General features: G+C 55.2%; 1 protein-coding gene and 1 pseudogene across 11 annotated transcripts in view; one reads left to right on the forward strand and one right to left on the reverse strand.

The window, feature by feature from the left end:
- Positions 1 to 580: 580 nt before the first annotated feature.
- Positions 581 to 22,799, reverse strand: part of TEX264 (testis expressed 264, ER-phagy receptor) — a 33,354-nt gene continuing 11,135 nt past the window's right edge. For 6 of the 11 annotated variants that reach the window (XM_063608918.1, XM_063608911.1, XM_063608935.1 and 3 more), the window contains 3 exons: positions 20,249 to 20,470; positions 5,337 to 5,505; positions 581 to 1,180 (listed from right to left, as the gene is read on the reverse strand). In XM_063608918.1, coding sequence (XP_063464988.1) covers positions 876 to 1,180; positions 5,337 to 5,505; positions 20,249 to 20,470 — 696 coding nt within the window. In that variant the 3' untranslated portion in view covers positions 581 to 875. Of the gene's footprint in view, positions 1,181 to 4,937; positions 5,100 to 5,336; positions 5,506 to 20,248; positions 20,471 to 22,799 lie in introns of all 11 variants that reach the window. The other 5 variants (XM_055275569.2, XM_055275560.2, XM_063608934.1 and 2 more) reach the window with 3 other exon arrangements.
- LOC129461066 (uncharacterized) lies at positions 10,323 to 10,441 on the forward strand (annotated as a pseudogene).

The raw sequence follows: 22,799 nt of genomic DNA on the forward strand, positions 1-22,799 counted from the left end.
ACACATACACACACTCACACAGGCACACAGCCATCCACACAGACTCAGCCATGCTCAGGTACAATCATACCCTGATGCTCACCTGGGCAAAGCTTTACCCAAGCAGCCTCATCCGTAGTTACAGAGCCAAATGCATGAGCATGGGTGCACATGCACACACACAGGTACACAGCCACTGGCAAGCACAGTAGGGCAGCCTCACCTACTGGGGAAGTAAGTACCAGTGTGCAGGCACACTAGAGCCACAGACACAAAGGCATCCCTTGGAGGCAGACGAAGACAGGCTGTGAGCTCCCCACTCCTGAGCCCTGAAGGGCACCCCATACTCAGCTCTCACCCAAGCCAGGCTCTGCTTGCTCTCTGGCAGCTGCAATGGAGGGGCAGCTGGCCACTGGGGTCACAGAGCAGGACGTGGAGGATCTCTAACACCCCTCCTCCCCCCACCCCAGGGTACCTGCCATGTTCCTTCAGTTCTTTGTCCTGGGTAGGGGAGGCTCCTTCCCACTCCCAGCCTATCTGTACAGCCACCCCCCGCCACCCCCAACCAAGGCAGAACTAACAAACAAATACACAACCCAAATCCAGGTGAAACAAGTCAATCATTGGCTTTATTCTGGGTCCTGGAAGCTCCGATGTGAGTCTGAAAAAAAGACACAACAGGGGCGGCAGCCCTGGGGGCTGGTGCAGAAAATAGTCCCTGGCTCCTCTGGCCCTGGGAGCCTAAAGGGCAGTGAGGAGAAGGCTTAGCAAGAGGCCTGGAGCAGGGGAAGTCAGGTCCCTCAGGAACCCCTCCTCCCCCAGAGGAAGGAGGAAGAGGGCTGGAGAGTCTGCTCAGTTCCTCAGCAACTGCACTGCAGGAGGGTGCAGGCCATGGGTTACTCCTTGCCCTTCTCAGGGGCACTGGGCTCCCAGGGCCACTTGGTAGTCCCCAGGGGCTCAGTCTCAGGGTCCAGCTGTGACTCCCCTAAGGGCCCCTCGCCCTCCAAGTCCAGCTCCTCAAAAGAGGAGCTGCTGGCGCTGGTGCCTGACTCGCTGTAGCTGTGCTCGCTGCGGGTGTCACCGTTATCCCAGCCACGGCTGCTCGCCCCAGGTGACAGTGTGGCGACTGAAGTCTCCCGGCTGCCAGGGCTCACTTCCAAGCTTACAGAACTCGTGTCACTCATTGTGTCAGCTCCTATGGCTAGGAAAAGGGAGCACAGGTTAGCCAGGACCACCCCACCCCCTTCTCCAGGGAGAGGCAACTCAGCACGCAGTGCACTCATGAATAATGCAGCCTACCAGGCTCAGGGGGCTTGCTCCAGCTGCCCTCTGCCCTCTACCCTGATTGGGGCTGCACAGACAGGGCAGAGGGAAAGAGCGGGGAGGAAGGGAGGGAGTGAGAGAGGGAGGGAGGGAGGGAGAGAGGAGGCAGCTGTGCACTCTTCTCCCCACCCTAAATTAGCCTCAGCTCCCTGCACTTCCACAAAGCCTGCTGCCCTCCCCCCACATTTATTAAGGGCCACTCAGCCCTGAGGTGAGGAGCTGAGGTAGAACAAAGAGACCCAAGTAGTGTCCCCTCCACCTTCCCCCACCCCTATTTCGAGCTTGGAAAGAGATGTGTCCAGGGCCAGCTACAGAACATCACCCACAGGGCATGAGGACTGCAGAATGCAGCAGGAGGCCCCTCTGCAGCCCTCCCCCGTGCAGGGATCCCAGGAGCAGCATCCAGGGAGTCGGCAGGCCCCTGCCTCTGGCCCACACCAAGTCCCCACTTGAGGAGGGAGCTGAAGTACGAGGAAGATGGAGAAGGCCTGAGAAATACTCAACCAGCTGCAAAGAGGAGGGTGCTGGGATGAAACATGTTAAGGGCTTTCTCTCCCTATGCCTGGGTCGACCCTAAGAAACCCTTACCCACCCCATCCCCAACGACTGGTGCTTCCTGAGCCACAAGATGGCAAAAGGGGATGATGAGAGCACTCTGCTGGTGGTTGGGGTGCCCCAAACCAGTGCTGAGCAAGGCTAATGGCCCAAACTCCTTCTAACCTGCTCCTTCCACCCCCAGTACATCCTCCAAGCAAGCAGCCCCTTCATCTGCCCTGTCCAGGAGCAACCCCTGGGTTCATCTCCCTGGATCAGAGGCACTGAATGCAGGCTGGGGTGGCAAGGAGGAACACATGGCTCAGGCTCGCTGTGTGCAGGAATCCAGACTGGGAGAAAGTGGATCTGCTACTCTTCCTGTATGATGGGGAGAGGGTCAGCTGTCAAACATCACAGAAGGTGAGGGGTTGGCCAGCTTCCCCAGCCACTGTCTCCATGGTGATGGAGCCAAGCCAGGTGCAGCTGGGGTCTGCTTGGTACCTGGACTCAGCCTGGAGCTTTCCTTGAGCCTCAAATGGGGCCTAGGTTGGGGGTGGGAGAATTAGGAGGTGGGGGAATTTGGGGTCTCTCCCTATCCCCACCACCCACTCAGCCCCCAGAATATGCCCTCTGGGTGCTACTGGCAGAGGTGAGGTGAGCCCTAGAAGCCCAGGCTGCTGGCCCAGGGCCCTCCTCTTGCTGAGGCCCCAGGTGTGGCTCCCAGGACAGAGGCCTGTGAATGAGGTGGTCGGGGAGCTGGGGGAGCTTTGAGTTTTGGGTAGTTTCTTCCGACCAGGGGACAGGATGCCAGGCCCTCACTGCTCCTTAAATAATGATCAGTGCCCCAGGGGCCACAGGCCTGAAAAGAGCAAAGGAGGGAGACAGTTTCTCCCTGGCCCTATTAAACTGTATGTTCTGTCTGCCCACCCACCCAATGGCTCTCTTGGGACCCCAGGTACAGGAATGTGCCTGCTTCCCAGCATGCTACCTCCTACCACCCAGCTCCTAGGCTAGGAATGTTCAGAGGAAGGAGCCTAGGGGTGCCTCCTTCAGGCCAGGACAGCGTGCTGAGATGAAGACAGCCCCTGGGGACATATATATACTTCAAGCAAAGGAATTCAGCTGGACGCCAGGCATGGTGGCTCACGCCTGTAATCCCAGCACTTTGGGAGGCTGAGGCAGGTGGATCACCTCAGGTCAGGAGTTCCAGACCAGCCTGGCCAACATGGCAAAACCCCATCTCTACTAAAAATACAAAAATTAGCCAGGCATGGTGGCAGGCACCTGTAATCCCAGCTACTCGGGAAGCTGAGGCAGGAGAATCGCTTGAACCCAGGAGGTGGAGGTTGCAGTGAGCCAAGATCATGCCACTTCACTCCAGCCTGGACAAAAAAGGAAAACTCTGTCTTAAAAAAAAAAAAAAAAAAAAAAAAAAAGGAATCCAGCTGGGCATGGTGGCTCATGCCCAGAATCCCAACACTTTGGGAGGCTGAGGCAGGATCACTTGAGCTAACAAGTTCAAGGCCAATCTGGGCAATATGGCGAAACACCATCTCTATAAAAAATACAAAAATTAGCCAGGTGTGGTGGTACACGCCTGTTGTCCCAGCTACTCAGGAGGCTGAGGTGGGAGGACAGCTTAAGCCTGGGAGGGAAAGGTTACAGTGAGCCGAGATCTTGCCACTGCACCCCTCCAGCCTGGGCGATAGAGCCAGACCTTGCTGCAGAAGAAAAAAAAAAAAAAAAAAGGAGGGCAATACAGGGAAGTAGCATCCCTATAAGCCCACTAAGATCTACACAGGAGGAGGTCCCAGAGTCCCATGCCTGCATCCCTGGGGAGAAGATACCAGGCAAGTCAGGGCCCTACCTAAATCCCCACGACTGCTGGGGCAGGGGACTTGAAGCCCACCCCCTTCACCCGAATCCCTCCCTCTCACTCTGCCCACAGCCAGTACAAGACGATCAAATATTCATCGCCTCTCTGGAGCTAAATAATACATCAATGTAATAACAGGCACAAGGCAGCTAATCACCCCCTTTCACCTCCCAGCCCAAGCTAGGGCCACAGCAGGGAGGCGGGCAGGGACAGGCCAAGCCTTGGGCAGTCAGACACCCTGCATGCACCCACCACCAACTGCTGTGTCAGTGGCATGCACCTGGTGGGCAAACACCGAGGCCCCCTGGGGTGTCAGGACAGGCCCTGTGAGAGGTGGGCAGACCCCTTGGCCCCAACACCAGGGAGTGGGTGGGCGGGCCGGAGGGGAGGAAAACGGGCTGAGGAGCTGGGGAATGTGGGAGCTGCCACTGCAGCCAGCTGTAGTGGGTGCCAAGCAGTCCTTCAATGCCCCTGGCAGGCAGTGTTTGGGAGGGAAGGAAGCTGGGTGGGTGGGTCAAGGAGGGGGAGGCAGGCAGCAGAGGGAGGTCACAGTAAAGTGAAGGCACCCTGTCTTCCTGCCCTGGAGGCTGCCTGGGCCTGCTGACCTTGTGCCATGTCCTGTGCCCACAGCAGGGGCACTGAAGAGTGTCTGCCGGGCACTACCAGGCAGAAGGGAGCTGTACCCCATGGAGGTAATTAAGTGGCAGATGAAGTTAACAGTGTTGGACACAGGCCCCTAGGGAGCAGAGACTGCTCCCAATACCCTCCTGCCCAGCCCTAGCTGACACATGTCTCCCTAGGGTGACCTTGGCTGTTGAAGACTGGATGGGCAGAGCATCTGCTAAAGAAGGAGGGGAGGAGGGACAGTTCCTCTCCCCACAGCCCTGTACCACTCCTAGAAGTCACAAACTCCACCAGGTCGGCCAAGGATAAGGCCCCCTGGGACCATCTGGGATGTAACCCAGCAGACCCCCTTGTGCCTGAGACAGCCCAGGGTCACAGAGATCATTGCAGAGGGGTGGGCAGGCAAGCAGCCTTCCAGTCTGGACCTGGGGCCTTGAGGCTGCCAGCAGGAGTGTGGGCTGGCCCTGGAGAAAGGCACAGGGGACTGATCTCCTGGCTCCCCTCTGCATGCTCCCTGGTTGTTCCCTGTCAGGGAGAAAGCAGCTGGCTCTGGGTGGGGCCCGTACTGAGGGACAAGAGAACACTTTGCTCCCCTCCTTACCTTCCAGATCTATGCCAATCTTACTTCCTGCTGAGCCCCATCCAAGGGACTCCTTTCCTGAGCAGCCTCAGCCCCCTCCCATGAACATCGAGCTGTCTGTGATCTTTGTTTCCAAGGGTACTCCTGCTGCATCTGGAGGGAATCCAGGCAGGGTCTTTGTATCTGTGTTGCCAGGAGGTAATGTGTGTGAATCCACATCTATGTAGATCCATGTGTCTGGGAACAGGCAACTCCATATGTGGGTCCTCAGGTAGGTGGGTCTCCTTCCTCCCTCTGCCAAGCATAGCCTGACACTCACAGTGCCAACCCAGAGAGGGAGAAGCCTCCTCAGCCAAGCCCCTGGAGTCCAGAAGAGAGGATCTCCAGGAGGGCCCCATCCTCATACCCCACCTTCTGTACCTGTGCCATCCACCTGGGTGTCAATGGCCTCCACAAGCCCCCGCCATTTCCGCTCTGTCTCCTTCACCTCAGGCACATAGAAGTCTCCCTGCCGTGCCAGTGGGCACATGAAATGGATCTGGTCTTCCTGGTAGATCTCCAGCCGAGGATAGGCACACAGCTTCCGCTCCTAGTCAGAGAGTGGCAAAAGGTAGAATGAGCCCTACAGGGCCCCTGACTCACTTGTCCCTGGGTGACCCCCGGAACTGTCTATTACCTATTCCATCCCAGGGGCTGGCTCTGCCTCTCAACCTCTTCCAAGTTCCAAAGCCCTGCTGAGGGAGGTACACACAGATCACCCTAACAGCAGGGCCCCATAGTCCAGAGTGCAATAATAGTCTGAAGACCCAGGACAACACCCTAGGGCAGGTGGTAAAAGAACCCAGGAGCCTGGCACTGCTTTCCTATGTGTACATCTGAGACCAAAAAGCTGTTCCAGAAGGCACTGGTCTCACAGAGCCACGAAGCTTGCCACCCCTGGACCACCCCAGGATAGGAACCCCATGTGCCCAAGCCAAGGTCTCACCTACCAGACTTTCCATCCCAAGACCCCATGGCCCTGACCTCCTCTCCACCCTGGACAATGCTGACTGACCCACAGATATCAGAAGACCAGTACCCCCAGTCCTTAGGCCTCCAGCCCCTGCTCTTGCAGACATGCTACTATAGACCCTGAACAGGGATCAAGGCCAGCTAAACACCACTTCCATTCCCATTCATTCCCCTGCTAGTTTAGAGCTATGTCAATCTCTGAGACTATCAGGTATGGTTCCCATACCTCCTCACATGTAAACTCAGGTTTTAGCTGATGGGAAAGAGGGAGACCCTGGACTGGAAGGTCAGGTAGGACAAGTAGATCTAGCATAGGACATTACCCAGTGGGCTGATGTACCACCTTTTGGGCCCCAAGTTCCAAAAGGCACTCCACCTCCCTCTGCCTAGACACAGAATCCAGTGCTCCCTATCCCCCAATGCGTATGGAGGGGCACAGACATGCCAGAGCCACCCTGAGGCAGGCAGGGACAGCCAGAACAGGGGTCAATTGCCTCTTGCTCAGAGCCTGCCCATCCCCCTTTCCTGCGACGGAGCACAAATACCCACTAAGATGACTGCAAGGCCCCTGCCCTGTCACTGCTCACCCGCCAACCTTCACAACACGACTATTTATAGCACTCGCCCCGCTCTCACCATGAGCTCTGAAATGAGCCTTCCACTTAGCAGTAATGACAGACTTACTGCCTGGCAAGGAGAAGCCACTCCAGGACTCCACTTGTCTGCCTGCCTGGCCAACCCTAGGGTTGAGGAACCTCCTTCAACTAAAGCAAGCAAGCAAGCAAGCAAAGAAGGGTTAAAAGCAAGCCCACGGATGATAAAGGGAAAGGGGAGTGAGCCTGAAAGGTTCATCTAGCTAGGACACTCAGCAGCCAGCCGAAGGGAGGGTGCATCTAGGAGGCCACTTGGGAGGTGGATGGCCTGGCCCAGGTCTGGTTGCGGCTCAGCCTCTGACTTCACGGGTGATCCAGGCAAAGCCTTCCATCCTAAGTCTCCATGTGCTCAACAGCAAAGTAGAACACCCCAGCCCTGATGCTTCCAAGGTCAGTGAAGGAAAGTCATTATTTTTTAATAGTTGGAGTCAAATCTTCTTTGCCAACCTGGGTGCCCTCAGGGCTTCCTCCATCTCAAGAGTCCATGCCCCGACACCTCCCATTTCGAAACACACAGATGGCTGTCTTTGCTTCTCTACCCACTCACATACCCACTCCAGCCTTGGTCTCCAGGAGGAGGCTAAACAAGATCACAGTGTCAGGAAGCAGGAGCTGTCAGGCTCTGGGGCCCCTCCAATGCTAGCACTTAGAGGCAGGCATCTGCCAAACCTGAACCCAACTCAGCAAACTGGTCCAGGTCACTGAGGCCAGGGGCAGGGAGGCCCCTGAAGAAGGTCCAGGTCCTTCCCCGGTAGCTAGATGGAAGAAAAGGATCCCTGAATCTAGTCAGGGCATGGCCTTCACCAACATCCTCACACTCTGGACAAAGGATCCAAAGGGTAGCAGCTGAGTGGCTATCACAAGAGCAGCAGACATTTGGCTTTTGGGGGAAGATCCCAGAGGCCAGAGCCTGCGTCCACCCAGAGATTCCAGGGACAATGGGGACCCTACCCCAACTCCTCTCAACACTCAAGCCACCTCCCTAGCTTCCCTTCTGGAGGAACTTGGCCATAACAAGATGATAAGAGGGAGTACTGCTCTTTCCACCCTCTCCCCTAGGCTGGGCAGCACCAGGCTGCCACCCTGTGCCACCTGCTCTGCCAGCCCCCTCGTTGGCAGGCGGGAGTCAGCTTTGCGGCTGTTCTGCGCATCTGCCTCCTCCGGAGAGCCCGGCTCTGAAGTTGCCTGGCTGTGGACAGCCCCGTTGCCATGGAAACTGCATCCTCCATCCTTGCCGTCGCCTTCATCTCAAAGCCATCGGGGAGAACAGAGGAACAAGAGAGACAGAGGATGGAGAGAAAACTGTGGCCCTGCCACACAGCCCTTCCTTCTCTGCCCAGCTCTCCCTCCTCACAGCATCCCACACAGGGAGCACCAGGTCCCAGAGCCTGCTCCCTGACCCCTGGAGGGGCAGCCTCAGGCCCAGCACTAGCCTGGTCCTACCCGCTGTTACCTGGGGGCCCTGGTCCTCCCTACTGGAGGGAGGCATGGAGCTAATTAAAATGCCATTGACCGTTCAGCCCCAAATCATTATAGCACATGCACCAGGTCCTACCAAAATTCAGACTTGGGCAGAGAAGGGACAGGAAGAAGCAAAGGAGCAAACTAAGCCAGGCCCACAGGCAGAGAAGGCGCTTGTAGTTGCCCCCTGGCCCTTCTTGGGAGACTGCTCTCCCTTCCATGCTCTGCCCACTGAGCAAGAATGAGTCTAGTGGGGGCTGAGGATGGAGGGTGAGGGGCAGGACGAGCTATATGCTCTGTCACTGAGTGATCAGGCAGAGAGGACAAGCCCTTTTCCTCCCAGCCAGGTGCAACCTCGGAGGGAAGACAGGGTGACCATGGGCTGGCTCTCAGGTCCTTGCTGCACAGTAGGAGCCATGGCCCAGGCAATATGTCAATGAGCCAGTAAATATTGGAAAATCATTGGAGGAAGGCGAGGCCAGCTGCCTCTCCCTCAGTTAGCCCCAGGGAGCCCTTGGAGAGCAGACTGCCAGTGGCCAAGGACACTAGCTCAAGGTCACACTGGGCTGGTCCCACTGGTGAAGAGCCTGGGTGGGCCTGGTGTCCTCCTAGCCCTGGCACACCCCCTTCCACAGCCCAGACAGCCAGAAGTGTGTGGAAGCATTGCCAGGACATGAGAACGTGCTCTGCCACTGACATCACTGGCCATCTAACAAACCCACAGCCCGGCGCAGCTCACTCCCACACACAGACCCAAGGAGACTATAAAGCCTCTTTCCAAGGTGGGAGAGTTGCAGATGTTCACATTCCTCTCCACCTAACAGGCAAAAGTCAGTCAATCATGCCAAGGTGCCCCCAGGGACTGCCAGAAACTGGATTCAGAGTTCCAGTCCCTCAGACACACCTCCGGGCCTTCCCTCCCACCTGGGTCTTCCACATGCAGAAACAAGATGGGAACTTGGGACACCACCCATGATGCAGGAATTTCTAAGAGACCCCAGACCCCAGCACTTCCCCACCACCACCCCACCCTGCACCAACACCTGCTCACCCACTCAGGAGTGTTGGCAAAAAAGGGAAGGACCAGCTCACCCACCTCACACAGGCTGCCACAGTGCCGCTGCCTCAGCTACCTTGGGGACACACCACACATTCCCACCTCACTTCAGCCTGAGTTCATCTCCTGGGCAGGGTGCAGGCGTTTACCCCATTCAGCTCAGGGCTCCCACAACAGGGCAAGACTGATACACTAGGCCAAGCTTTCCCCCACGGGATCCACAGTGCCTCCCCAAGAGGTCTTTCTGAATTATGGGAGAGGAAGAAAAGAGGTAAGAGAGGACCTGAACTATCCTCATTTAGTGCTTTGTATTCAGGACATCACCCTGTGCCCTGGCTTCAGCTAGGGGTTGGGAGCAAATAGAATACAGAAGAGGTCAGGCCCAGGATGAAGGCTGATGATGGGTCCCACTCCCAGGCTACCCAGAGGCTGGAGGTTTGCTTAGAACTAGGTGGCTGCAAATGCCCAAAAGGAGGAGGCAATGTGTGGGCCAAGGACGGGTCACATCTCCTACATAAGCTCTAGGCCCAGAAAGGGATGAGGTCTGGCTGAGGGGCCCTGGGCCTTGCCTTACTGTTCACCCTGAGCTACCCAGTCCTATCTATCCTTCTGTGCCAGGCTGGACACCCAGGCAGCTGCACAGCCAGCAAGCAGCTGTTGCATCCCACCCGAGGTAGTGGCGTCTCCTCGCTGGGTGAAGTGATGCATGCTCATTTTTAATTACAGACACCGACATGCACCTGTCTGCACACAGCAGTCCCTGCAAATGGGGGCTCAAACCCTGGAGGTCCCTCAGGCAGCTGGTCTTCGTGGCATGTGCATGCTTTGGGGAGGTATAGCAAGAGGCTGCAGCTAGAAGGTAGCACATTATTATTCTGCCTGGAAAGTTTCCTCTCACCCCCACCAGGCTGCCCCAAAGCCTCTGGCCCAGAAGCCAGACCTGTCTGTTGGTGCTCTGGGGCCTTGCCACACCAGCAGGGAGAGCCTGCAGAAGGGCTGGTGAGTACCTTCCCCTCTCTCTACTCTCCCCTCACACCAGCAGAGCCCAAAGCTCTGAAAATGGCAGACAAAGGAGACAGGGAGTAAGACAGGATAGCCAGGGAGGGGAAAGAGGAAGCAGGAGGTGGCAGAGAGCACCCCAGGCAGGAGCCTAGGGCGTTGGCTTGGCTAGACAAATGGGTAGCTTCCCTCTGGCCCTCAATTTGCCCAAGTATGAAATAAAGGGTCTACAGTCATACCACCCTGAATGTGCCTGATCTTGTCTGATCTCAGCAACTAAGCAAGGTCGGGTCTAGTTAGTACTTGGATGGGAGACTGCCTGGGAATACCAGGTGCTGTAGGCTTTTGGCCTATCGCTCCCTCCCTCTTTCCCTCTTTGGCCAGGCGCAGTGGCTCACGCCTGTAATCCTAGCACTTTGGGAGGCCAAGGCGGGTGGATTACTTCAGGTCAGGAGTTTCAGACCAGCCTGGCCAACATGTGAAACCCTGTCTCTACTAAAAATACAAAAATTAGCCAGGTGTGGTGATGGGCGCCTGTAATCCCAGCTACTCGGGGGGCTGAGGCAGGAGAATTGCTTGAACGTGGGAGATGGAGGTGGTGCAGTAAGCCGAGATTGCGCCACTGCACTCCAGCCTGGGCAACAGAGCAAAACAAGAAAGAAAAGGAAAGAGGGAAGGAAGGAAGGAAGGAAGGAAGGAAGGAAGGAAGGAAGGAAGGAAGGAGGGAGGGAGGGAGGGAGGGAGGGAGGGAGGGAGGGAGGGAGGGAGGGAGGAAGGAAGGAAAGGGATTAGAATAGATGATCTCAAAAGAAGTGAGGAACTAGAAAGGATGAATAAAAACACCATTATGTGAAGATAAGAAAACTATACTCAGAAAACCCAAAAAGAATCAATAGAGGGACTACCACAAACATTAAGTCACAAAGGTAACTCAAGCACAGCCCATTTTTCTGTGCAACAGATCAGCCAAGTAGAAAACATAATGGAGGCCAGGCATGGTGGCTCACGCCTGTAATCCCAGCACTTTGAGAGGCCGAGGTGGGCAGATCACCTGGGGTCAGGAGTTCGAGACCAGCCTGGCCGACATGGTGAAACCCCATCTCTATTAAAAATACAAAAATTAGCTGGGCGTGGTGGCGGATGCTTGTAGTCCCAGCTACTCAGGAGGCTGAAGCAGAAGAATGGCTTGAATCCAGGAGGCAGAGGTTGCAGTGAGCCGAGATCGTGCCACCGCACTCCAGCCTGTGTGACAGAATGAGACTCTGTCTCAAAAAAAAAACATAATGGAAACGAGATATAATGGCCCTCTTGGGGTTAGGTCGAGCCCAGGGCCAGCCTGGGAGCCACCGGCTGAAAGGCAGGGAATGGCAGAGGAGCCAGGCAGGCAGGTCCAGGCCTGGGCGGGAACCTGGGGAAGACTGCAGAAGGGGGAAGGTGTGAGGGAGAATGGGGCAGGAGATGGTGTGCTGTGCCTGGCACCCCAGCCTGCTGCGCCTGTTGCCGCCACTGCCTGAAGGCTTTTCATTTTCACCTCAGAGCCGGCAGCTCGCCACACAATTTACACCTCTATTCATCTCCCTGGTACAATGCAGGCCCTGGCTTCCTGGGCAGCCCGTGGAGGAGGGCCTAGGCAGCAGCCAAGCACCAGGCCAGGCTGGGGTATTGAGGGGTGGGAAAACAATGTTTCCCTCTAAGCAGGCATATGGGACACAGGCTCTTAAGCACCTTAGTGCCCAGATGGACTGGGAGGCCCCTAATCCTGCATCCATACCCAGCCTTACCTTTCTCTAGGCCCAGAAGGCCAAGATACAACCCTGGCTCAGCCCTGCTCTGGCCTTCTTGGGCCTGGGCCGTTGTGTGGCCAGACCAGAGGGTTGGGGAGTACGGGAGTGAGTACCCCAAGGAGAGCTCAGCTAGAGCACTGGGTGAGTCAGCTCTGAGATTCCATTGCTCTCCCTTGCAAATCTGAGAGGAAAGCCACAGCCTTCCAGATGATGGCTCTACCATCGCAGGCTCCACAGCCCACCCCCTCTCCAAGATCCAGCATTCTTAGCAGCTTGTCTGTGTAGTCAAGGACCTTGAGCCCTGTCCTGCTCACAAGCTGACAAACTGGTTGCTGATGATTACCCAGCAGCAGGAAGGCTGCTCGTACAGATGGAGCTGGGAAGCCAAGCACCTGAGAGCCAGAGGAGTCAGGAATTGCCAGAGGGGAAGGACAAGTGGGCAAGTGGGGATGGAGAGGAGACAGGGGATAGAAGAGAGGGAGAGAAGAAGGCCCTGAATTTCTCATCTCCAACTGGTACCTCTGACCTCTGCTCCACTCCTCAGGGAAGTCCTCTCCTTCCCACCTGTATAACTAGACAGCTAGCCTCTCCTCATCTGAGGGCTCAGCTGAAGGAGAAGTTGTTCTGCTTCGGGGAGAGGGGGTGCACTGCAAGTTCTCTCCTTGGAATCTCTTTCCCCTCCCTAATTCCAATCTCGAGCTTCCTGGAGAAGAGCAACAGAATTCTTCTTTGATAAGTAAATTCCATCTGCCTGGGGAAGAAGGCTCCCTCTGGATTGGTGACAGCCCAACCCCACAGCACCATCCAGACAAGCTTCAGCCCCCAGGGTCCTGCAGGGCTGCCAAGCTACAATATCTGAGATGGTATTTTGAGACTGGTGGCTCCCACGCCGCCCTAGCAAAGGCTGGCTTTGTGCTTTCATTCCTGGGAGAAGGGAGGGAGGTGGGGGTAAAGCCAGAGAGGCTAAGGAGCAGGTTCCAGTGCCTAGGCCAACAAAGGGGAGAGGCCTGGCCCCCAACACCTCAACACCCAAGGGTAGCTCCCTAAGGGGAGCCGGGGAAGCCAAGCCCTGGTGTGGTGGGAGGATCACCTCTTGGCTTGGGGACATCTGGGAATGAAAAGTCACTGCTACTTTCAGCTAACTTGCATTATCTTCGTGCAGAATTTGGCTGTGGCCTCTGGCTCTTCCTCCCCATCTCCCAGGTACTCAAGAGACTTGATCTGAATCCCAGCCTGGATACTGTCACTCATCTGCTCAGATGCCATCAGTGTCTCCCTAGTGCCTGCAGGACTCAACCTATATCTCTTAGGACCAAACTCTTGCTCCTCTCCTGTACTCCAGCCTCACTGGATACACAAGCCATGACTGCCACCAAGCCAGTATCTCTGCCTGACCTGCCTTCCCACCTGGGGAACACTGACCACCTTATAGGTGCAGCCCAAATGCCACCACCGCACAAGGGTTGTTTTGCCTTTCCCAGCAAATCTATCCCTCCCCTCCCCACCCCCAGGCATGGCTAGGCTCTGTGGCTGGAGGAGATGGAAGAAGAAAGAGTGATGGAAGATCGTCACTAGCTCCAGGTCCTGATGCTGCCAAAAGTGCCCTTCTCCCTGTGCCAGAGCAGGCCACTTAGCAGGTGGCAGCACCAGCAGGTGAACCAGCCCTTGAGATCCAGGGAGGGAAGCCTGGGAATAGAACCACCTCTGCCTCACTGAGGGTGTGGACATGAGGCCCGACAAGGTGCCTGCAGCAGCTGCTTCCTGTGCCCAGAGCAGCTGCCAAGGCCTGCCTTAATGAGTGCCTGCTGGGCAAGTGGGTACACAGCCTCTTCCTGTGCTTTGCCTCGGCTCCCCCAGCAGTCTCCTAGACCTGAAGCCTCAGCCCCCAACTATGACTACCAGGGCTGGAGAAAGAAGAAAAGAAAGCCCACCTTGGGGCACCATCCCAAGCATATCCCAAATTGATGACAAGTCCTCAGCCTCTTGGTTCCAGCCCCACTTATGTACAGGACAGAGTGCCAAAAGGCATGTAGCCATCAGAACGATCCTCAGCCTAAGGGACACAGACTGGACTCAGCTACCGCTCCATCCCTTGACCTTGGGGCACCTTCCTTCCCTAGGCCTCAGCCTCCCCATCTGTAAAACAATGGGGATGCTGGCTTTGATTAGGACTCTATGACGCCTCCTAGCTGGTTCCTCCATGCACAGAACAATGACACACACAAGAGACCTCAGTAAATAACTGCTGAATAAGTGACTGAGCTGAGATGCCAAGAGGGCCTCCCTTGTTAAAAACAAAGTTTGGAAGCTTCCCATGTTAGCTTGGCAAAGGTGACAGGCAGGAAGAGGGAAATGACCACAGATTTCACATTCCTGTTGGGGCTCCCTCACCTGCTTTTTTTTTTTTTTTTTGAGACGGAGTCTTGCTCTGTCACCCAGGCTGGAGAGCAGTGTCGTGATCTCAGCTCACTGGGCAGTGTCGTGATCTCAGCTCACTGGGCAGTGTCGTGATCTCAGCTCACTGCAACCTCTGCCTCCCGGGTTCAAGCAATTCTCATGCCTCAGCCTCCTGAGTAGCTGAGATTATAGGTGTGTGCCACCAAGCCCAGCTGATTTTTGTACTTTTAGTAAAGATGGGGTTTCACTGTGTTGGCCAGCTGGTCTCAAACTCCTGACTTCAGGTGATCCACCCACCTCAGCCTCCTAAAGTGTGGGGATCACAGGCGTGAGCCACCACGCATGGCGTCCTCACCTGTATTTCCCTGCCGAGGCCTTGTTGCTCTGCACTGGTGTTTTGGCCCCAGTGTGGACTCAGACCCACCCAGTGACTCCCTCAGGGTCACTGAGGCAGACTAAGGGGAAACAAACACAAGGGGTTCTATGCCCACTGGACAGAACACAGGCTGTGGCCAGGCTGTTTCAAGCTTCCTCACAGCCACTGCTCAACAGGCTGACCCACTTCCACAGGCACCCTACTGGGGCCCATAGGCCTTAGTTCCAAGCTGGCTGCCCCATAATGCTATCACCCACCACTCAGGAGTTCAGTCACCATCACCCCAGGAGAACTCCAACCTGCAGCTCCCCAGGGTCCCTCCAGGTCCGGCTTCCAATCAGTCATACTTGAGGGGACTCAAGACAAGTGCCTCTCTTTGGAGCCCCTGCCCTACCTAAGGGCTGGACCCTGGTGCCTCCCAGCTCCACTCACACTGCAGTTACAGCATCCTCAGGATTGAGAACAGACATGCAGTGGGTACTGGAAGTGGCATCTGCCCAGTGTTGCACCTCTCTTAGGACAGAGGTTTTCAAACCAGCTGAGCCTCAGAAGCTCCCTTCCAAACAAAAGCTCAAGACACCTGGGTTGTAAAACTCACAGCCAGAACTACTCCAGGTGAAGCAGGAAAGGGTCTGAGTACAGCTCCCGCCCCAGACTGATAGCCACAGGGCACCTCAGCACAGCCAGAGCAGTCTGAGAACTATGGTCTGGGGTCCTTGCCTTACTTTCTTACTTTACTTCCTTACCTTTATTTCCTTCCTTCCTTTTTTTTTTTTTTTTTAATGTTTTTACTTTTTTTTTTTTTGAGATGGGTTTCACTCCTGTTACCCAAGCTGATGTGCAATGGCGTGATCTTGGCTCACTGCAACCTCTGTCTCCTGAGCTCAAGCAATTCTCTTGTCTCAGCCTCCCGAGTAGCTGAGACCACAGGTGCACGCCACCACGCCCAGCTAATTTTTGTGTATTTTTTTTCTGTAGAGACGAGGTTTCACCATGTTGTCCAGGCTGGTCTCAAACTCCTGAGCTGGAGTAATCTACCTGCCTCAGCCTCCCAAAGTGCTGGGATTATAGGTGTGAGCCACCATGCCCCCTTCATTTATTTATTTATTTATTTATTTTTGAGACAGAGTCTCACTCTGTCACCCAGGATAGAGTGCAGTGGCACAATCATGGCTCACTGCAGCCTTGACCTCCCAGGCTCAAGCGATCCTCCCCCCTCAGCCTCCTGAGTAGCTGGGACTACAAATGCCTGGCTAATTTTTTTTTTTCTGTTTTTTTTTTTTAGAGGCAGGGTCTCACTTATGTTGCCCAGGCTGGTCTTGAACTCCTGGGCTCAAGTGATCCTCCCGCCTCAGGCTCCCAAAGTGTTGGAATTACAGGCATGAGCCACCACACCTGGCCTTATCCCCTTTAAGCCTCTGGTAAGACTGTCCCAGTCAACCCAGCTGTCTCAGAATTCAGCCACCAAGGTTCCCCTTACAGGCTCACTATATCCCCTCGGTGACCCCTCCCCACACGCTTTTCTCCAATTTGATGGTGGATACTCTGACCTCCAGAGCCACCTGCACTCCCCAGCCAATCAGTCACTACATGAACAATGCCCTATAATACCCTAAACTTGGGAGAGGAAGCTCAAACCATTTTACAAAGACCCTCCCCTAAAAACTCCCTGAAATCAAAGACCATGGGGAAGCGCACTTATGAAAAAGATTCTGGACGGGCCTGGAAGAGAAGTCAGGCATGGGGGCTTGGCTGTGCCAGTCAAACACTCTCAATGGCGTTCCTCACCAAGTGCTACAGACAGATATGAGCAAACTGCACTAGAGACCTTACACACACAATCCCACACATTGAATTCCCAGGCCCATCCCTCAGTCCTGGTCTGTTCCATGTGTCCAAAGCCTTCCCTGGACACTCATTAAGACTGGTGAATTTGGGGGCCTCTGCCCATTGCTCTGGGCTCACATCTGGGCCCCATCTCTCCTCTGCAGGTTTGCAATTTCAAGCAAGCCCTGTTCCATCCTGCAGCTTCCAGAAGACACCCCCTTCTTGGGACTTGGGGAGTGGTCTCCTCCTGTACTAGAGGCCACCTCCTTGGACTCCAGCGCAGCAGCCTGACAAAGCTGAAGCATCTTCCATATGGAGTGATGGTCACACAGTACCCATGGATTCCTGGGGAATGAGTGTTCAGCCTGGGGGCCCTTAGCAGTTTATATGGAGAAAGGCAGAGTTCCAGCTCCTATAGCAGTTTGCCAGGCTGCCAAGCTGGGGAAGGCTAGCCAGAGAGCCAGAGGCTGCCATGCAAACCAGGAAAGCTGAGATCAGCCATCCCTTCCAGAATCCCGAGAGTCCTGACAAGTGCTTCTCCTTGGGCCTCTCGCCGTGAACTTCAGGTCCCTCTGTCCCATGAGACCAATCCTGTTCCAGGCTCAGGCATATCTGCAACTCCCAGGACAGCAGCTGCTCTCCACCTCCCAAACCCAAAGCTAAGATCCATTCACCCCTGCCCCTCACCCAGCCTCTGGAGAGGCTGGTGAGCCTGCCAAGTCCCCCCCGCCGCAACTCTTGACAGCAGGGCTCCTGGCCTCCCTCACCCCTGCCAAAGCAGAAAGCTGGCGGCTGCTGTCATTCCATTTGAAGAGCCTTCACAGCAGTCCCAGATCCAGAGAGAAAAAGAAGGGTGTACACACGCGCGCGCACACACAGTTAAAAGCTGTCGGTGCTAGAAGAGTCAGAAGGACCTAGTCTCATTAGTAATCTCCTTTCTCTGACCCCAGGGCGGGGGAGATGAAGGCAGGGATGGAAAGGAGCCTTATACTCTCTCCTTGCTGTCTCCTGGGCTGAGAGAGGCACAGGGCCACCCCTGTCCACTGAAGGCTGTGACCAGCAAACAGAGCTGGCCCCTTCCTCATCCCTCCCCTGGCTTTGTTCCCCAAGACGCAAGGTCAGGCTAAACACAGGCGCAGAGGCAACCCCCACACCCTGCTGCCAAAACAAGCCCAGGACCTTGGGCCATGCCTCTCCTGTGGGCAGCCGGCCTCTATCTTACTCTCCCCGCTGATGGCCAAGCCCACACAAGCATGCCTCACAGATGTCTCTGGGAGAAGCCCCTTGCTCTCCCTCATATCACTGGCTTCCTTGTCTCAACCCTCACTCCAGGAGCACAGCTGACAGGCTCCCATGGGAGCGGGGAGGAAGGAGGAAGGGCTTTCATCAAAGAGGTGACGTCAAAACCAGGCAACTTGTGAAGCTGTCAGGGGCCGGGAAATTTGGACAAAGGTGTCTAAAAATAAACCCCTGAAGCCAGGAAAAGGCTTTGGTGGCTGAGTTGCTCGCCACCACAACCACATGCCACACGTCCTGTTATGAGGTCTGGAACCCAAGAAGTCTCTTCCCAGGGGTGCCCCTCCAGATGGGCCCATGAGGTTGAGGATGGCACTGACAGGACTGGAGAGGCCTTCCTTGAGTGAAATGGGGCGGGACTCCCCAGAGGTGGCACACTAAGCAGGCCTAGGGCACTGGTATCTTCCTTCCTGCCCACACCACCAGCCAGACCGCCCCCATCTCCAGTCCAATTGCAGCCAGGAAAGCACATCCTGCCCCGCACCCCTTCTGGCCACCACCCTCCAGCTCACAAAGGAAACTCCCCCCATTCTCCCTGTGCCCCTGCCCTACCACCGTGACAGCCCTCCCCTTTCCAGGTCTTCTCACTCCTGATTCTTCAAACCTGTCTTTGACCACCAAGGACACAGCTGGTGACCCAGGGCCTCATTTATTCATTCCTCAGCCCCAACACCAGACTCCAGGGACATCTGAGCTCCCTTTTCCATCATCAACGCTCTGTCCCTTTCCCCAAGCTGCTTTGGTGAACAAAGTTGCAAGGATCCTCCAAGTGTACCAGGCTCTCACTCCTACTGACTCTCTTGTCCTGTTCCCCGACCCCTGCCACAATGGCCACGCCCTCTGCACAGGCTTTGCTGCCACAGGCTGTCCACTGCCTACCTGGCCCCACAGAGGCAGGGAGGCACAGGGCAGCCTCCCAGGTCAAATACTGCCAACAGGCTGATGTCCCCAAATATATCCACCAGCCCAGCTTTTACTCAACTCCAGGCCACACATACCATTGCTGACTCCACACCCCTCAACTTAGATGTATCTCAGGCAGCTCCCCTGACATAGCCCAAATAGCCACCTTCCCCCCAAAACCAGGGCCTCCCTCAGTTCCCCACATGTCAGTGAAAAGCACCACTACACACTTGCCCACCTGCCCAGGCCAGAGGGGAGCAGAGCCCTCTGTGACTCCCTCACTGCCTCTTCTTCCACAACAGCAAATCCACCCAAAGTCCATCAGTTCTATCCCAAAAGTGATTGTAAATCTCCATCCTTATCCACAGCTCTATAGCTGCTGGGCCTGCCCAAGCTGCCACCACTCACACTGGGATTCACGACAGCCTCCTAGGCTAATTCCTTAGCCCTAGGCCTAAGCATCTCCACCTGGTCCCAGATCTGTGGTCCAGTCCCACCCTGCCCAGAGATGGGACAGCTCATCTTGTACAGACGTGGCTCCAACTGTGTTATTTTCCTGGTTGGAACACTGCAGTGACTTCCTGCTGCATTTAGACCAAAGCTCTGCCTAGAAGTTCTTATCTCCTCTCTAAAGGCTCTTCTAGGACTCCGCCTTGAGGTTATCTCCTCTGAGAGGCTGTCCCTGACCATTCTGTCCAAGTTGGTTCCCTGACTTTTCTCACCCTCTCCTTCTCTAGCACATGTCCTATTTTTGTCTGATATTTATTACCTATCTTCACCACCTCACTGTGAATGTCTGTTTCATGCACCAACGTTTCATTCACATTGTGTCCATTATAGCACCTGGCACTCAGACAGTAAATACAAGTTAAATGAATGAACAAACCCAAACTGGGGTCATTTCCCCAGCAACCAAGTTTACAAAATGTTTAGGTGAGGAGGGATGTGTAACAGGGCAAGTTTTAAAAAAATTTCTGTAGACACAGAAACCTGTCAGATGACCTGGTGACTGGCTCTCCTTCCTCCAGGAAGGTTGGGCTGCCAGCATTGCCAGTAACCAAGTCAGGAAGTAAAGGAAACAGAGCCTGCCACTGCTGCCCCAGCCCTGGCCTCTGGGAGCAGGTGTATAAGCCCATGCACAGGCAGGGCCACAGGCAATACATGATTACCTGGGGCCTGCCCAGACACTGGAAGCCTCAGGTCCTTGCTTTGCAGGCCTCCAGCAGGATGAGAATAAAGTGGCCTGTCCATTCATCTGAGCCAGGAGTGTGGGATAAGCACTAAGGATGTCTTTGGTCAAAGCCAGAGCCAAACTAACCAGACCAGGTTTACGAACAAGCTCTCCATGCTCTTGGGATATGCGCCGGCTCCCAAAAGATCTTGGGCATCTGAAAGAGATGCCAGCAACCTCTGCCCATCTTCCTAGCTCCACAGGTACCTGTTCCATGAGGGCCCCAGGGTGCTGCTCTCCCAAAACAACTTCTTCCTCCCATTCTAGGCAGTCCTCCTCAGCTCCACCCAAGGGGCCTGGCTGTCCCCAACACACACACCCCAGGCCTGTGCCTCACCTTGATGTAGGTGTCCAAGGCAGGATGGACACGGCGGGTAGCCAGCCAGATGGACAGGATGGTGGTGTAGGGGAAGGTGGCTGTCACCACATGGCTGGGTGCCGGGAAGGAGAACACCTTGAAGCCAAATTTCTGGTAGAGGTCGATGAGCTCAGGGGAGGGCGATTCCTCACCTTCACTCAGGATGCTGCCCACGGCACATCGGCACTTATCAGGGGGCACCTGGGGAAGCAAAGAATGGGTGTGAGAGTTGGGCAAAGGAAGGAGGCCCTCAGACCTCCTTCCTCCTGGGGCTGTGCCAGATCAGGCCTAAAAGAACGAGCAGCTCTGACAAGCCATGCAGCTCCAGATACCAGGACAGAGCTAGCTATTTTCTTACTGGAACCCACCTATGGCCCCTGCCTGTGGCATCATACCACAGGACTCTCATCTATTCCTTCAACAAACATGCCATGCCCTGTGGAAACCCAGGGATCATAGTGAGGGGTTAGACTTGGTCTCTGCCCTTCTGGAGGCCAGGAGAGGGAAGGGCAGAGAGGACCTCTGAACCATCACCCTCCACATGGCTCCACTGAGGGGGCCCTTCCACCCCACCATGATACCCTCTGTCAGCCCCCATGCCCCAGGGCCACCAGCAGAACTGTACAGTGGCTGATCCTGCAGGCTGAGTCCAGCACAATCCTATTAGCTAATTTCCCTCCTATCTCCTGGAGAAGAGCAGGCTTCACAGGCAGAGAAATTATGGCAGGCAAGGGAGCAAAACTAAGGAGTGGGAATAAAGAGCTCAGAGCCCTCCAAGGTCATGCCCTAGGAAAGCAAGAACATGTGTGTGTGTGTTTACACACAGGCTTGCAGGGTCAGAACCTGCCAAGTGGCTGTGGAGGGGCTGCAGGAAGCACCTGTCAGGACATAGGATTGGGATCACTGACATCTGGGTTGCTGGTGAAATTCTGTGAAGAGATCATCCTCCCCATCCCTCTGGTAGGGCCAGCTACCATCACCAGAACCTCTAGACTTCTTCTGCAACCCATGGCCCATCCAGGGACCTATCCCACTTCCTAAGTCCCTTCCTGGCTAAAAACCAAGACCACTGGTTCCCCTCCAAGTCTCTGTAGGTTGCTAGTGCCTGCACTTCCCATTCTGCTCGCCTCCCTACCTAGCTTCCCTCCTCTGGCTCCCAGAAACTTCAGCCATGTAAGGCTCCTATGTGAGCCTCCAACACTTCCTAGGACTGAACCAAGGCTGCAAGGCCCAGTACTCATTTCTCCTCCTGGCATCAAGAGGCCTCACTTTGTCTCACCTACTGCTACCTGTTTCCCATGTCAGCTTTCCAGGTGCCTAAGTCTGTACCAGCCTTCAGGCTGGTCCCTCAGAGGCATATGATCTTGAATCCAAGAGATTCAGCACAGACCTTGTACCCTCAATCCTGGGTTTTGCTCAACTCTAAAGGCTCCTTTCTCCCCACCCACCGCAAAAAATTTTTTTTTGCCAGCAGTTCACCTTCACAGGGATGACCCCTAAGTTTAAAGAGGCTTCTCCCTCTACCTCCACTTACTCCTCTCCCCAGTCCTCCTTCCCAGCACTGTGAAGTCATTATTACCTGTTCTCACCTCTCCCTCCCATTACAGCCCTTTCCAAGCCCTCTCTGAAATCCACTGGGGGTTTCTCAGCCCTGAATGGCCTCCTCTACTCAGGCCAACCCAGCCCTTCCTTTTAGTCACAGTTTGCCTGGTACTTGGGCACCTATTCCAGGCTCTCACTTCTAAGCAGACCCTAACGGTCACCCTCAACTGTCTGCAGCTCTGGTCCCCTTGCAGCCCCCTTGAAGCCTATGGCATCCAAACCTGGCTCAGAGCTTTAGTAGCAGGCAACAGGGTGTAGTGGTCAGAAACAGCTTGAGAGAGGCAGGCCACGGTGTGAATCTGAGTCGTGTGATTCTAGACAAGTCCCTCGGGTTCTGGGAGCCCCAGTTCCTCAATATCTACTTACAGAACTGCCATATTAAACAAGAAACTTCAAGAGAGCTTAGCCTGGGTCCAGCATTCAGCAAGTGCCCCATAATTGTTGGTTATTAGTAGCTATGACACAGTCCAAACAACTGTCCATGGCCTAGAATGCCAGACCACCCAAACCTCTGAATATGCAGCTCCTCCCTGCCTGTCCTTCAGGTTCAAATGCCCTCTTGGAGAGCCTTTCAGGGTGGCTCAGTGGCACTCTGTTCTCCCCCAATATTTTGCTGTAAACTCTCTTGCCCTCTGCAAGTCTACCTTGCACACAGTCACTTCTTTTGGCCTGAAGCTCCTCCCACCCCACCCAGAGGCACAGGAGATCACTGCAATACCATCTCTTGTCTCTAGATGGTGGAACTGCCCTACTCAAACGCCAAGACTTGAGAATGACCAGATAGGCAGGAAGTTATCTGGCAGACCTCCTGCTGACAAGCCAAGAGACACTGCCTGCCACAAAGCCTATCTTCATGTCCCTGATCCTACTAACCTGTGCTGTGCAAGAGAAACATCTACACAAGTCACATAGAGAAACAGATGAAAGG

This window comes from Symphalangus syndactylus, chromosome 1 (genome assembly GCF_028878055.3).
Source record: "Symphalangus syndactylus isolate Jambi chromosome 1, NHGRI_mSymSyn1-v2.1_pri, whole genome shotgun sequence".
Taxonomy (NCBI): domain Eukaryota; kingdom Metazoa; phylum Chordata; class Mammalia; order Primates; family Hylobatidae; genus Symphalangus; species Symphalangus syndactylus.